The sequence below is a fragment of the Pseudonaja textilis genome, chromosome 1 (genome assembly GCF_049901715.1).
Source record: "Pseudonaja textilis isolate UNSWEBS1 chromosome 1, rPseTex1.2, whole genome shotgun sequence".
Classification (NCBI taxonomy): domain Eukaryota; kingdom Metazoa; phylum Chordata; class Lepidosauria; order Squamata; family Elapidae; genus Pseudonaja; species Pseudonaja textilis.
In genome coordinates, this window is record NC_141990.1 from 303,993,184 (window position 1) to 304,005,548 (window position 12,365).

The 12,365-nt window shown below is 38.8% G+C and overlaps 1 protein-coding gene across 12 annotated transcripts in view; it reads right to left on the reverse strand.

Moving 5' to 3' along the window:
- The window catches only part of SYNE2 (spectrin repeat containing nuclear envelope protein 2), a 229,008-nt gene that overhangs the window by 51,271 nt on the left and 165,372 nt on the right, over positions 1 to 12,365 (reverse strand). For all 12 annotated transcript variants that reach the window (XM_087922313.1, XM_087922312.1, XM_087922311.1 and 9 more), the window contains 5 exons: positions 10,844 to 11,014; positions 9,542 to 9,675; positions 7,806 to 7,998; positions 3,650 to 3,829; positions 2,971 to 3,093 (listed from right to left, as the gene is read on the reverse strand). In XM_087922313.1, the coding sequence (XP_087778439.1) occupies positions 2,971 to 3,093; positions 3,650 to 3,829; positions 7,806 to 7,998; positions 9,542 to 9,675; positions 10,844 to 11,014 (801 nt within the window). The remainder of the gene's footprint in view (positions 1 to 2,970; positions 3,094 to 3,649; positions 3,830 to 7,805; positions 7,999 to 9,541; positions 9,676 to 10,843; positions 11,015 to 12,365) is intronic.

A 12,365-nucleotide genomic window follows, 5' to 3' on the forward strand; every position in this document is an offset into this window, starting at 1 on the left:
CACTTCTTTGATGCACAACAAGAAGCAAAAATCTCCAAGTCTCTCTATACAATGTTGCATACCATAGAAATTAGCATAATAACTATTTATTAGTGGGGCAAGTTTTCAGACTAGTTTGCAATATCAGGGAAGGGAAATATCATTGAGTCCAAGAGCTCCTCCTCCCCCCTATCTCAGTTTTTTGGAACTAATAAATGTTCATTATTTAGTGGAAGTTCATTAAATAGCGCCAGGAGCAACACTATACATTTGGAACTAAATAATTCTGAAACCAGGAATTTCAACATTGCCACAGAATATGCACTATTTTCACACAAAATAAAGAAATCCCAAACTTATTTTTAGATCAAAAGTCAGAAATCCTTGCTCAATACCAAAATCTTCTATCTGGCCATTCCTACACAATGTAGAGCTTATATTATAATATTATAATATAATTATTAGACTTATTTATATCTTGCTTTCCTTCAGATTAGTTCAGAATGGTAGACACAGGTTGCCCTATTTTATGCTAATTTGTTTGCTCAAGTTATTACAACTGGCCACAATTGAGCTTTGTACATCAGGACTACTGAATTACATGTCTCAGGCAGGATCTCTTCTTGTAAAGTCCCTTTTACAGTTACAGAGCATGTGAAAACATGCCTCACAAGGAACTATAGAAATGTGATGTTATTCTGTTTTCTTCAGGTAACAATTCAGAAAGACTTCTGGGTAAAGATGCAAAAAATGTGTCATATTCAGCCATTCCATGGCTGTGACTCCTAGCTTGACATGTTCCATGTGCAGATAAAGAGTGAAATATGCACATCCAATCTAGGCATGGAAACAAACATACAATTAGGCCACACAATTAGGCCAAACATACAATTACTAATGATATGGTTGCAATTGGCAGTGGGGAGGGAGAGGGTGAGGGAAAAAGCTAAGGAAACTAAAGGCTAAGAAAAGGAAGGCATTTTGCTTGAATATTGGTGCCTTTCGAAAGTTTCATCTTCAAAAAAGGGGAAAAACAGACCCAGAAAACTACAAACCAATCAGCTTAACATCAATACCTGGGAAGGTACTGGAAAGGATAATAAAAAACATATCTGCCAACATCTAGAAACAAGTAATAACTAGCAGTCATCATGGGTCTGTTAAAAACAAATCATGCCAAACCAATCTTATTTCATTCTTCAATATAGTGATTAAATTAGAAGACTAGTGAAACACTGTGGACATAATATGTGGACTTCAGCCAGGCATTCCACAAAGTAGACCACAACGTACTTCTTGGTAAGCTAGAAAAAAGTGGGATAGATAGCATCACTATAAAATGGATTCGCAACTGGCTGACAAACCATACTCAATGAGTAGTCCTTAATGGGTCTAAGTCTACATGGAGGGAAGTAAGCAGTGGGGTACCACAAAGTTCCATCTTAGGCCCCGTACCTTTCAATATCTTCATAAATGTCTTAGATGAGGGAATAGAAGGGGAACTTACCAAATTTGCAGATGATACTAAGCTGGCAGGAATAGCTAACAACCTAGAAGATAGGCTCAAGATCCAGATGGATCTTGACAGACTTGAACACTGGGCCATATCTAACAAAATGAAATTCAATGTAGAGAAAAGTAAAGTCCTACACTTAGGCAAGAAAAACCAAAAGTACACATACAGACTGGGTGAAACCAAGGTTAATAGCAGTAACTGTGAAAGAGATCTTGAAATCTTAGTGGACAACTAGGTAAATATGAGCCAGCAGTGTGCAGCCACCGCCAAAAAGGCAATGCAATCCTAAGTTGCATTAACAGAGAGATACAATCAAGATCAAGTGAGGTAGTAATACCACTCTATAAAGCCTCAGTAAGACCACACCTAGAGTATTGCATCCAGTTTTGGTCACCACACTGATAAAAAAATGTTGAGACTCCAGAAAAAATGCAGAGAAGAGTAACCATGATGATTAGGGGACTGAAGACTAAAACATACGATGAACAGTTGCAGGAACTGGGCATGGCTAGTCTAGTGAAGAGAAGGACCAGGGGAGACATGATAGGAGTGTTCCAATATTTGAGGGGCTGCCACAGAGAGGAAGGGGTCGAACTATTTTCCAAAGCACCTGAAGGCCAGACAAGAAATAATGGATGGAAACTGAACAAGGAGAGATTCAACCTGGAAATAAGGAGAAATTTTCTGACAGTTGTAACAGATAATCAGAATTGGAAGGGACTTTGTAGGTCATTTAGTCCAAGCCCCCACCCAAGCGGGAGACCCTACACTATTTCTCACAGATGGCAGTCCAATCTCTTCTAGAAGGTCTCAAGTGATGGCGCTCCCACAATTTCCGAGGGCAAGTTGTTCCATTGGTTGATTGTTCTCACTGTCAGAAAGTTTCTCCTTATTTCCAGGTTAAATCTCTCCTTGTTCAGTTTCCATTCATCTGCAAATTTGGTAAATTCCCCTTCTATTCCCTCACCTAAGTCGTTAATGAAGATATTGAAGAGTACTGGGTCTAAGACGGAACCTTGTGGCACCCCACTGCTTACTTCCCTCCATGTAGACTTAGACCCATTAAGGACTACTCGCTGAATACAGTTTGCCAGCCAGTTGCAAGTCCATCTAGTGGTGGTGCTATCAGTGAGCCCAATCAAACAATGGAACAGCTTGCCTTCAGAAGTTGTGGGACCATCACTTGAGACTTTCAAGAAGAGATTGGACTGCCATTTGTCAGAAATAGTCCAACTCCCCCCACTGATTGGAGGGTGGGAGTTGGACTAGATATCCTACAAGGTCCCTTCAAATTCTATTAATCAATATCTGTACCTGTTTTGCAACCTGATGTCTTTCATATATTTTGAATTTTAACTCCCAAAGTACCTTTTGATTATATCATGTTGCCTAGGATTGATGGGACTTCAAAACACCAGGAAATACTTCATTGCCTTAACTGCCTTAATTGTATACTAATATAAACGTAGGCTTACCATGAGTAGCTCCAAATTTTTATTGTTTTCACATGAATTGTCCAGTATTTCTGTGGAATTTTTAACATGATTTTCCAGTTTTTCCAAGGAATTCCCAAAATTCTCCATTTGTAAAAGACCATACTGAGGGAAGAAAGAATTATGAAATACTGGTATTCTATCTGATTTAACATATAGCTTTAAAATATAGTTTACCTGAAAAAAGTGGCAAATAACAGAAACAAAACGGGCTGTGGCTGTAAACCAGAGATTTAACACTTTAAAGTTTAAACAAAAAATGAAAAGGCCAAATTTTGCATCATATAGAACCTTGTGTTTTCTACTACCCTGTCAATTAATTTGCAGTCTCCAACAAGCCTACATACCTTCCCTATGTACCTGTCACCTGATTTTTTAAATCTTTTTTTAAAACCGATTATTAGTTGCTAGTTTGTTCTATATATCAAACACCAGCTTTCAATCTCATATTTTTCTCCAAAGGATGGCTCTTTGAAAAAATATAAAGGAGCAGTGACAGCACAAAATACATTCTCAAAATTCCAAGGCTGGCCCATTATAGCAAAAGTGTGGGAAACCCGGATATATAAATGAAAGGTATTTTCTAAATACAGCATTTGTGGAAAATTATACAACTTCCTATTCTCTTCTGAAAATGCTTATATCAAACAATTAGCAATACTTGATAAACATCTGCTTTCATCTGTAGCATCTTTTCCAGATAGGAGATCCTTTGAAGTGGCTGGAATTTCTCCTGAAGAAGGTTCTGTGTTTCTGGTTCAGCTAACAGAGTTATACTATCGCCTGATTTGGAAGCCTGAAGATAATATTCTTTGATGTCTTGAAGGCCAAGTTGCAGTCTCTAAAAATAAAGGAATTATGCCTTAGGAAAAGCAATGCAAGACCCCAGAACTAAGATTCTACCTGCTGGATTACAAGGAGCCACTATTCATCTAACTCTTACTACTTCTCTTTTGTCTATCCTCATTTTCAAGCCCTGATTTTTCACTGATTTTGGCACTAAAAACATCAAGAACGCTCACACAATGCAGCTGAGTTGCAGCTTTTGAATATTACACAGGTCTCCCAAATTAGACCTCAGCTTCCACTGGGACGGTCAGTGGAAATCAGTGTTAAAACTGTTACATGTAGCTGAAAAAAAATGTGCCCTATTTTATCTTAGGATCTTATAATTCAAAACAATGTTACATTAGCAATATAACAGTAATAGCAAATATAAACAGTCTTTATAAATCTAAACTGGAAAGCACAAAAGAACAAACTTTTCAATTATACTCTGGAGTAGGGGTTGATTTCCTTGAGGGCCACATCAGAGTTGTGTTTCACCTCAGGGGCCAGGGTGGGTGTGGCCAGCTTGACATTATTCATGTCAGGGTTGCCTGTAGTGGCCTGAGCACTCTGCCAGTGAAAACGTGTTCCTGAGCTCTGTTTTCGGCTGTGATGGCCTCCTGCAGCCCTTGGCCAGTGAAAACGGAGCTCCATTTCTCTGTCAGAAACACTGGGGGCCGGGTGGCCCTGGGGGCCAGATCTAAACACCCTGTGGATTACATCTAGTCCCTGGCCCTTGAGTTTGACACTCTAGAGTGCGCTAATTGAGGAACAAGACACATTGAACTTGGTAGGTCTATAGCAGGGCTGTCAAACTCCCAGCCCATGGGCCGGATGCGTCATGCGCTGGCCATGCCCTTGCCTGGTTTAATGAAAGGGGGGAAAGTCCTGATACATCATATGACACTGCCGTGACGCCATGAGTTTAACACCCCTGGTCTATAGAATAAAGGTGTGGAGAATGTTATGCAACTTTATTAGTAGATTTTTAAAAGTGGAAAAGGTCTGAGCTTAGAAAATCAGATTAGAGAAATACATCAGTCTAACCATATTCCTATCTTTCATCCTCTACATATGACATCCTGGAAGTGAGGAGATTACAACAAGCTAACCAAACTGAAGATTACCTCAATAAAGTACCACTGATTTGAGGTATATACAGTACATGCAGAGAGTTTGGGAGAATTATCTTTGCAGGTAGTGAATTGGAGGAATCAGGTCCTAGCACTCAAAAAGTCCTGTTATCTTCTTGCTTATCTGATTCATGAATTTGCTCACAGACTCACCTGAAGTACCTTAAAACACTATTCATTCAATAAATTATGACAGCTGTGGCATTCGGAAAAGACTGAGCTGAAGTCTTCACTCTGGTCCGTGTTTCCAGTGGGAACTCGGACCGTTCCTATTGGCTGATGCCGTTTGACAGCCGGCTCTAAAAGGGAGCTGTCAAATGGCATCAGCTGTTGTCTGCCGGCTGGCTACGTTAGCGTGGCAGCTGTAGCAACCCTTTATTGCTACAATAAATTAAAAGCTGAAGTTCGCTCCGTGTTTGCCTCAGGTTATTCTGCCGCTCCACAACAACAGCCACCATTTGCAAACCAAATATGGCACCAAAAAGCCATGCTCTCCCATCATAAAAACCTTAGTTCTGGTCAGAGGTGGTATCCAGCAGGTTCTGACCAGTTCTGGAGAACCTGTAGTAGAAATTTTGAGTAGTCTGGAGAATCAGCAAATATCACCTCTGACTGGCCCCACCCCATCTATTCTCTGCCTCCTGAGTCCCAGCTGATTGGCTGGGTCGTCTTTTGTTGCCCTGCACAGGAGAACAGAGCTGGAAAGTAGGTTAGTGATGTGGGGAGGGAATAGGGATTTTGCAGTAACCTTCCCCTACCACACCCACAGAACTGGTAGTAAAATTTTTTGAATCCCATCCCTGGTTCTGGTAGAGGATATATTTGAACAAAATGACTATATCTTCTGAAAGCTAATAAGGTGGTCTTCACATAAAACCTAGATTAACCAGACTGATGAGGTTCCAGATCTTCAATCCTGAACATTGTTGGTATGCTTAATTCCCTTTAACTTTCTGACTGTATATGATGAGCAATACAATTTTTTTTTAGAAAACTGTAGCTTGGTAGGTCTATTTTATGGAAAGGGAGGGGGAAATGCAATTGAGGAGCCCCTCATCCAAAGTATATAATTTAATACCATTTCCATTTAACACCAGCTACTTAAAAATCATGCTTTTGAGAATGAGAATCACAGCTTTTTAGTTAATGGGCATCAAATAAGTAGAAAATGCTCATTTACTACCATTAATGACAAATTTTGCCAATAGGACTAATGCTTGCCTGACTTCCTAAGCCTTTTTTCCCTTGTCACTGCTGCTTTTCAGGCTAAATGAATTCCTTGTTCCAAAGGGGTCCATTTTAATTTGTTCACATTAGGCTTCCCGAGCAATTTATTAAGGCCACACACACTTTTCTAACCATTTGCGAAAATGCAGAGAACTTTACTCTAAATCCTCAACCTCAGCTCAAACTGTTAGCACGGGGAAAAAGAAGATTAGGCTTAAAAGCACAACAAGTAGTCCGACAGATTCTTAATAGTCATTCACAACTGAAAAGAAAATGAAAAAAACATCATGCCCATCCATTAGGGTTCTTCTTTAGAATTACTCTTTATAAAAGAAGAATTGTTTAGCTCTCCATTGCTATTTTTTGTTAGGTTGTGTGGCGGAGGGGTGACTATTAACACCAGATGGCTTTACCAATTGCTTCTTGTTTGACAAAATTATCTTTTTTTTAAACTGTTGTCCAGAGTCATGGAATTATATTGTAGAAAGCTGTTTCTATATTATTATAACACAGCAGAAGCATTTCTACTGCTGTGTTACTACTTTTTACTGTATTACTGAGGAAAATTCTGAAATATTTCCCCCTACAGTGTAGATCTGTTAAATTGATATAAAATGCAGGTGGACTGGCTCTGATCCGGCAAATACCACTGTACATACTTTTTTTAAGTTCAAAGGTCAAAGATCTTGGTGCAGAAGAAAGTTGTAATAGAGGTAAGCACTCAGAACCAGCTGAAATTTCTTTGGCTTGGATTCATGACTAGGACTACAAGCCCTAGATACTCTGGCAAAAAATTGAGTTCCTCAGTAAAAATGGTAGGCTCAGATTTATTCTTCAATCAATTTCAATCAATTCCAAATTGAGATATTTGGTATCTACCGACAATCAAGTTTTGGTACATGTTGGGCAAATCCTCTAAGCCAGTCAGCTTTACAAATGCGACTAGCTGGTTACTTTGAAACATAAAGTGATGGATTAGAAATTCCCTTACTTTCACCTTGAGATAGCCCACTAGTTATAATTTACATCTGAACATCAACTTGAGATCATTGTGCTGCTGAAGCAGCACAAAACTGATCAAACAGATCTGGCAGGAAAGCAGGTTTTCAGTGGAAAAGTACAAGCCCTTCCCTATGCAAGGTTTTGATTTTCATGGAAGAGGAACCTGGGTGAGGTCAATGAGGTCTAGGATTCCAACTGGCCCACTACAGAACAGGGCTGGATGTCTCTTGTGGCTGCTGGAAAGAACAGAGCCAAGGTTTTCTCTTTTTTTGGTTCCAGTAAAACATTGACCTGATGGGAGATATCTACAAGGAAGATATTCCTGCTGACAACCTCTGCTATCTCCCACTACAGCAATATCTGCCTTTACCACCATGCATATTGGAGAGCACTGCTGCAGAAGTTATAGAAATGACAATGGTGTTCAGATGATATCTGTAGTGGGCAGGCAGCAAGGGACTCATACTTGGGAGGGACATAAGAAGGAGACAGCAGAGAAAGGGTAGAGTCCCCTTCCCTGCTGCTCGCTCCAACAAAAGCAGATGTGAGGGCCGCAACCTTGCTAGCCTCTTTTTCAAGTCAGAGGAAAAGAAACATTGGTATGTTCTTACATTCTTCCATCCTTACTTTTATATTCTCTGCCTTCTCCTTAAGAATATCCATTGTGCAGCTTGAGACTGTATCAGGCATCAACTGGGAATCATACTGTTCTTCACATTTGTCTAGTTTTGCTGAAAGCTCTGTATAGAATCCCCACAAGTTCAAATGTGCACGAGCTTTTTGTAGTGTTTCTTCAATATTTTGGTTTGTCAATATCCACCTATAAAAGATATAAAAATGGAATACAAGAGCAAGCAATTTGCCCGGTATTAGATAGATAGATAGATAGATAGATAGATAGATAGATAGATAGATAGATAGATAGATAGATAGATAGATAGATAGACAGACAGACAGACAGACAGATAGATACTACACACACATATATATGAAAAAAATGCACTGATTTATTCATAATAACAGAATTAAGCAATTTGTTCTGGAGGCTGAAAATATTTCTACTTAAACGCCAATAAGCTATAAGGTCTCTTTGCAGGAAGAATGCCTTTCAGAGGGAAACTTCAATTTCCAAGGAAGATACATTTTTCCTCCCTTCAATGCCTTCCCATTTCTCTTATGATGTTCCCTGTCAAATTGGAGGTAATAGAATAGAATAACAGAGTTGGAAGGGACTTTGAAGGTCTTCTAGCTCAATCCCTGGTTTAGGCAGGAAACCCTATACCATTACAGTTGGAGCATTTACAACTTCTGGAGGCAATGATGGAACAAGCACAGGATTTCTTCCCATCCGAGTAATATTGTAGATGAAAACCAACCAACATTGTAGCTCCTGCCTCCTGAGCCCAATGATAGTTCCAAAGAGGATTTTCTCAATTCTCAGCTCATGAACAGCCTGCCTCATGAGAGGATTGGTACTGCCCATCTTGAAGGATGCAGTGGTGCACCTTCTCCTTACCTGAACAATAGACAATCTGTCTGCAACCTCCTCTTCTTGAAAGCAGATTGTTGAGAGAGTGGTAGAGATATTGTTACATAGAACCATGAAGAAAAAGGATTATCTGGACCATTTTCAGTCTGGCTTTAAGCCTGGGTATGGGACTGAAAACACACTGGTTGTGTTTGAGCATAAACTTCTGGGAAGGCTAAGAGCAGTGTGACTGTTCTGCTATAGTTTGAACTCCGAGTAGCTTTCAGTGCCATTTATCTCTACTTAAAGCATCTAATTTACTTCTGGATGCAATTCAACGTATTAGTTGGAACTAAGGGCATGTCAGCTACTGGAAGTGGTATGGTGTGAATGGACTGAATTTACTTGTGCCACAGAAAATGAGTGAGATTGGAGAGTTTGAAAATCCTTTTGAAAACGTATTGATCCTTCATGTACACAAACTTTGAAGAGCATGAGGGCCTTTAAAAAAAGTTTCTCAATATAATATTTGTTGTATCTTGTTTGGAATTAAAGCAATGATGGTAGACTGAATCCTTAGTTTTAGGTACTGCCAGATCCCTTTTTAAAAACTTTTTCTTATTTTTCTGCCCAGGAAGGCTATTATTGCAAACATTTAGATAAACAGCAGTGATCAGCACAACAGTGTCCAGTGTGCAGAGCAAACTAAAGTGATTCACACAATTACTTTGTCCCTAAAAGATAAAGATGACCAAATCAAAACCATTATATTAATCTCCTATATAAATTAAGCAGTATCTTATGTCTGCTGGCAATAACTGCAATTGTATTCGGCAGAAATAATTTTTTGAAGTCAGACTTCTAAATAGTGAAAGGAAAAAAAAAAGTATTGTACCTTGTGCGTGCCTCTTCGTGTTTTTGTTCAATAATCTCTGAGAATGAGGGATCACACACTTTCTTCAAGTTATCAGCAGCAGTCTGGAGCCTAGCCCAGATTTCTTTGTTTCTCTCAGCTTTATCTTGAAGGGACTGTAGAAAAAAATGCCACTTAATTAGTTATAAATGTGATGATGCTTGAGGAGATGGTTATTGGTATGCTACCTTATATCCATCCTTCCAAAACAGCATATTTTCACCAAATTTAGCAGGATTTGAGTAGTGACAAGGTTGTCATTGTTAATCATGCTTTTCTGGATTGGCAAAAGGTCAGAGGTGGGCTGCTGCAGGTTCGGATGGGTTTACCCGAACCCCTTGTTTCGATTCTGCACGGTTCAGAGAACTGGCAAATAGGAACACTGGCTGGCCCCTCCCCTGCCTGTTTTCAGACCATTTTCAGATGTTTTGGGGCAAAAAACAGCTTGAAAATGGCCCCCAAAAAGGCCGAAAAATGGGCGGGGGCGGAGCCAGCCAGTGATGGGATTGGGCCCCAACTAGCTGAATCCTACCTGTTCCTTTGAGGTGAGTGGTCAGGAGGCAGGGCTGCGTGTGATGAGTGACATCACCCACCCAGTCACATGACCAACCAGCCATGCCTACCCAGCCAGAGAACCAGTTGCTAAAACATTTGCAGCCCACCATTACAAAAGGTGTGTGTGTGTGTAGGGGGAGATCTTCCAAACTCATTCTTCCTTTTAGGAAGCTTGTAAATAGAAACATCTTCTCACTTCCTGATCCTTTTGGGCTTGGAAACATGCCGAGAAAACTCAGTAACTTTGTACAAAAAATATGTGCTACTCCCAAGTCCTGACACTAATGGAGGACAATTCTCATTACAGATTAACTCTCCAGAGCTTTCTACAGATAAACCTTAAAGGCTGCTGATTCATGCTCCCTGTCAGATTGCTCATTGCACATCATTTTCTCTTTTCAAGTTGGAGCAAATTGTTTTTATTTATTTCATCTGTAAAAATCATGATTTATGCTTTCTATCCCAAGCAGGATCAAGCATCAGGGTTTGTTCTTGATGTTCATTCTCTGGTTTTTAGGTCTTGCATAAATTAATCTGCTACTACATTTCAAACTGGAGAAACACAGTATGTGGGAGGAACAGCATATGGGTCCAGGATATCTGTTATGATTCAATCATGTAACACCACCACATATTCATTTGGCATTAATATCTAGAGCAGCTCCTTATTTTTAAGAAGGGATATTGTAGAACCAAGGAGTTCAGCATATTGGTCTTTATGAAATATACCTGGAGATCTTCCACTTGCTTTTTCAGTGACTTCATTGTAATGAAAGGATTCTTGCTATGCTCCAGGCAATATGCAGCATTTGCAAGCATCAGCCTGATTTCATCCCAAACTTCATCATAAGTCTTCCAGCACTCTAAAGCAGACTCGGTAGATGACTTAAGCTGTGCAACCTGCAAACATACAAGCCTGTGCTTAAAAGGATGTATATGAAATTACTTATTAGGACATTTGAAAACTGCTCAAGAGACACCCCCTGTTGATTTTCTATTACATCATTTTCTTTCTGATACATGCTGGATAAAAAAAAACCTAAGTATTTATTTAATAATGTAAAATATAAATGATTTCAGGAGTACTAGCACATGCAAATGTGTTCAAAGAAAATGTGTTCAAAGAAAAAAAAATCATCAATCTGTATAAGAGACTGCAGTATTAGAATAATTTTCATTATCAGTTTAATATGAGGACAAAGTCCTGTTGTGCTTGTAGAGTTCATTCCAGTATGCTTGGTTAGATGAAGTCATAAAGGAATAAAAGCACTGGTTTCACTCTCTTGAATGCTGACATCTCAGCAGGAAAACTCACAAATTCAGAAATTCCTGCAGTTTTCAACTGCAGAAGGAATAGACAAGTCAGCTGCAAGTTTTTGTTATATGAAAGCTGAAAATTGCTATTAAACAATTTTGGGTTTTTATTATTTCCGATTTGTTACAAACTACGTGCAGCTAAGCAGCATCTACAGAACTTTGGTAGTTATTGTACCAAGCATAATGAATTAATGGCTGAATTGGGAGATAAAATCTGAGTTTCATATTTCACTTTTGCCAGGATAGCCCACATGCAGAAAAACATTAACATTTAAGGTATCAAATTGGAAAGGTAAAATATGATATTCTGAGCATCTAGTGCCAATCAGAATAGACAATATTTGACTAGATGTGCAAATAGTCTCATTTTATAATGATTTCACATTTCATAATTTGCTAGACAAAATCTGCCAACTTTTGACTTTTCCAATTATAGAAGGTCAATAGTGGACTGAGATCTCAATAAAGGCTGACTTTTAGGATGTGTCAAAACTTTTAAATTTAGCCATCTATCAAAAATATCCAACAGCCCATATAAGTTTTGTTATTTACTTATTGGCCTATGATTCTGAAAGTTTTAAAAATCATATATGGTATATAGAAGGTGAGCATAGAGCTTATTCCTTCAGTTTTCTAGTTCTGCTGGAATCTCAGGTCATCCAATGAGCCAATAGGAGGCTCAAGTCTTTTTTCAGACAATCCATAATAATCTTGTGGAATTCACTATTATGGAGATAACCATCAATTAAGAAATGCCAAAACAATCAGGCATATTATAGAGAAGAAATAATCAGTAGCAGTATTCATAATGATGAGATATCATTAACTTCACTATTAGATCGTACTGGTTGGTCTTTGATCACAATAAAAATAATTGATTTTATGTTTCAGTATGAGAGAAAATATATTTAAGTCCCAGTTTCTAAATGGCAAA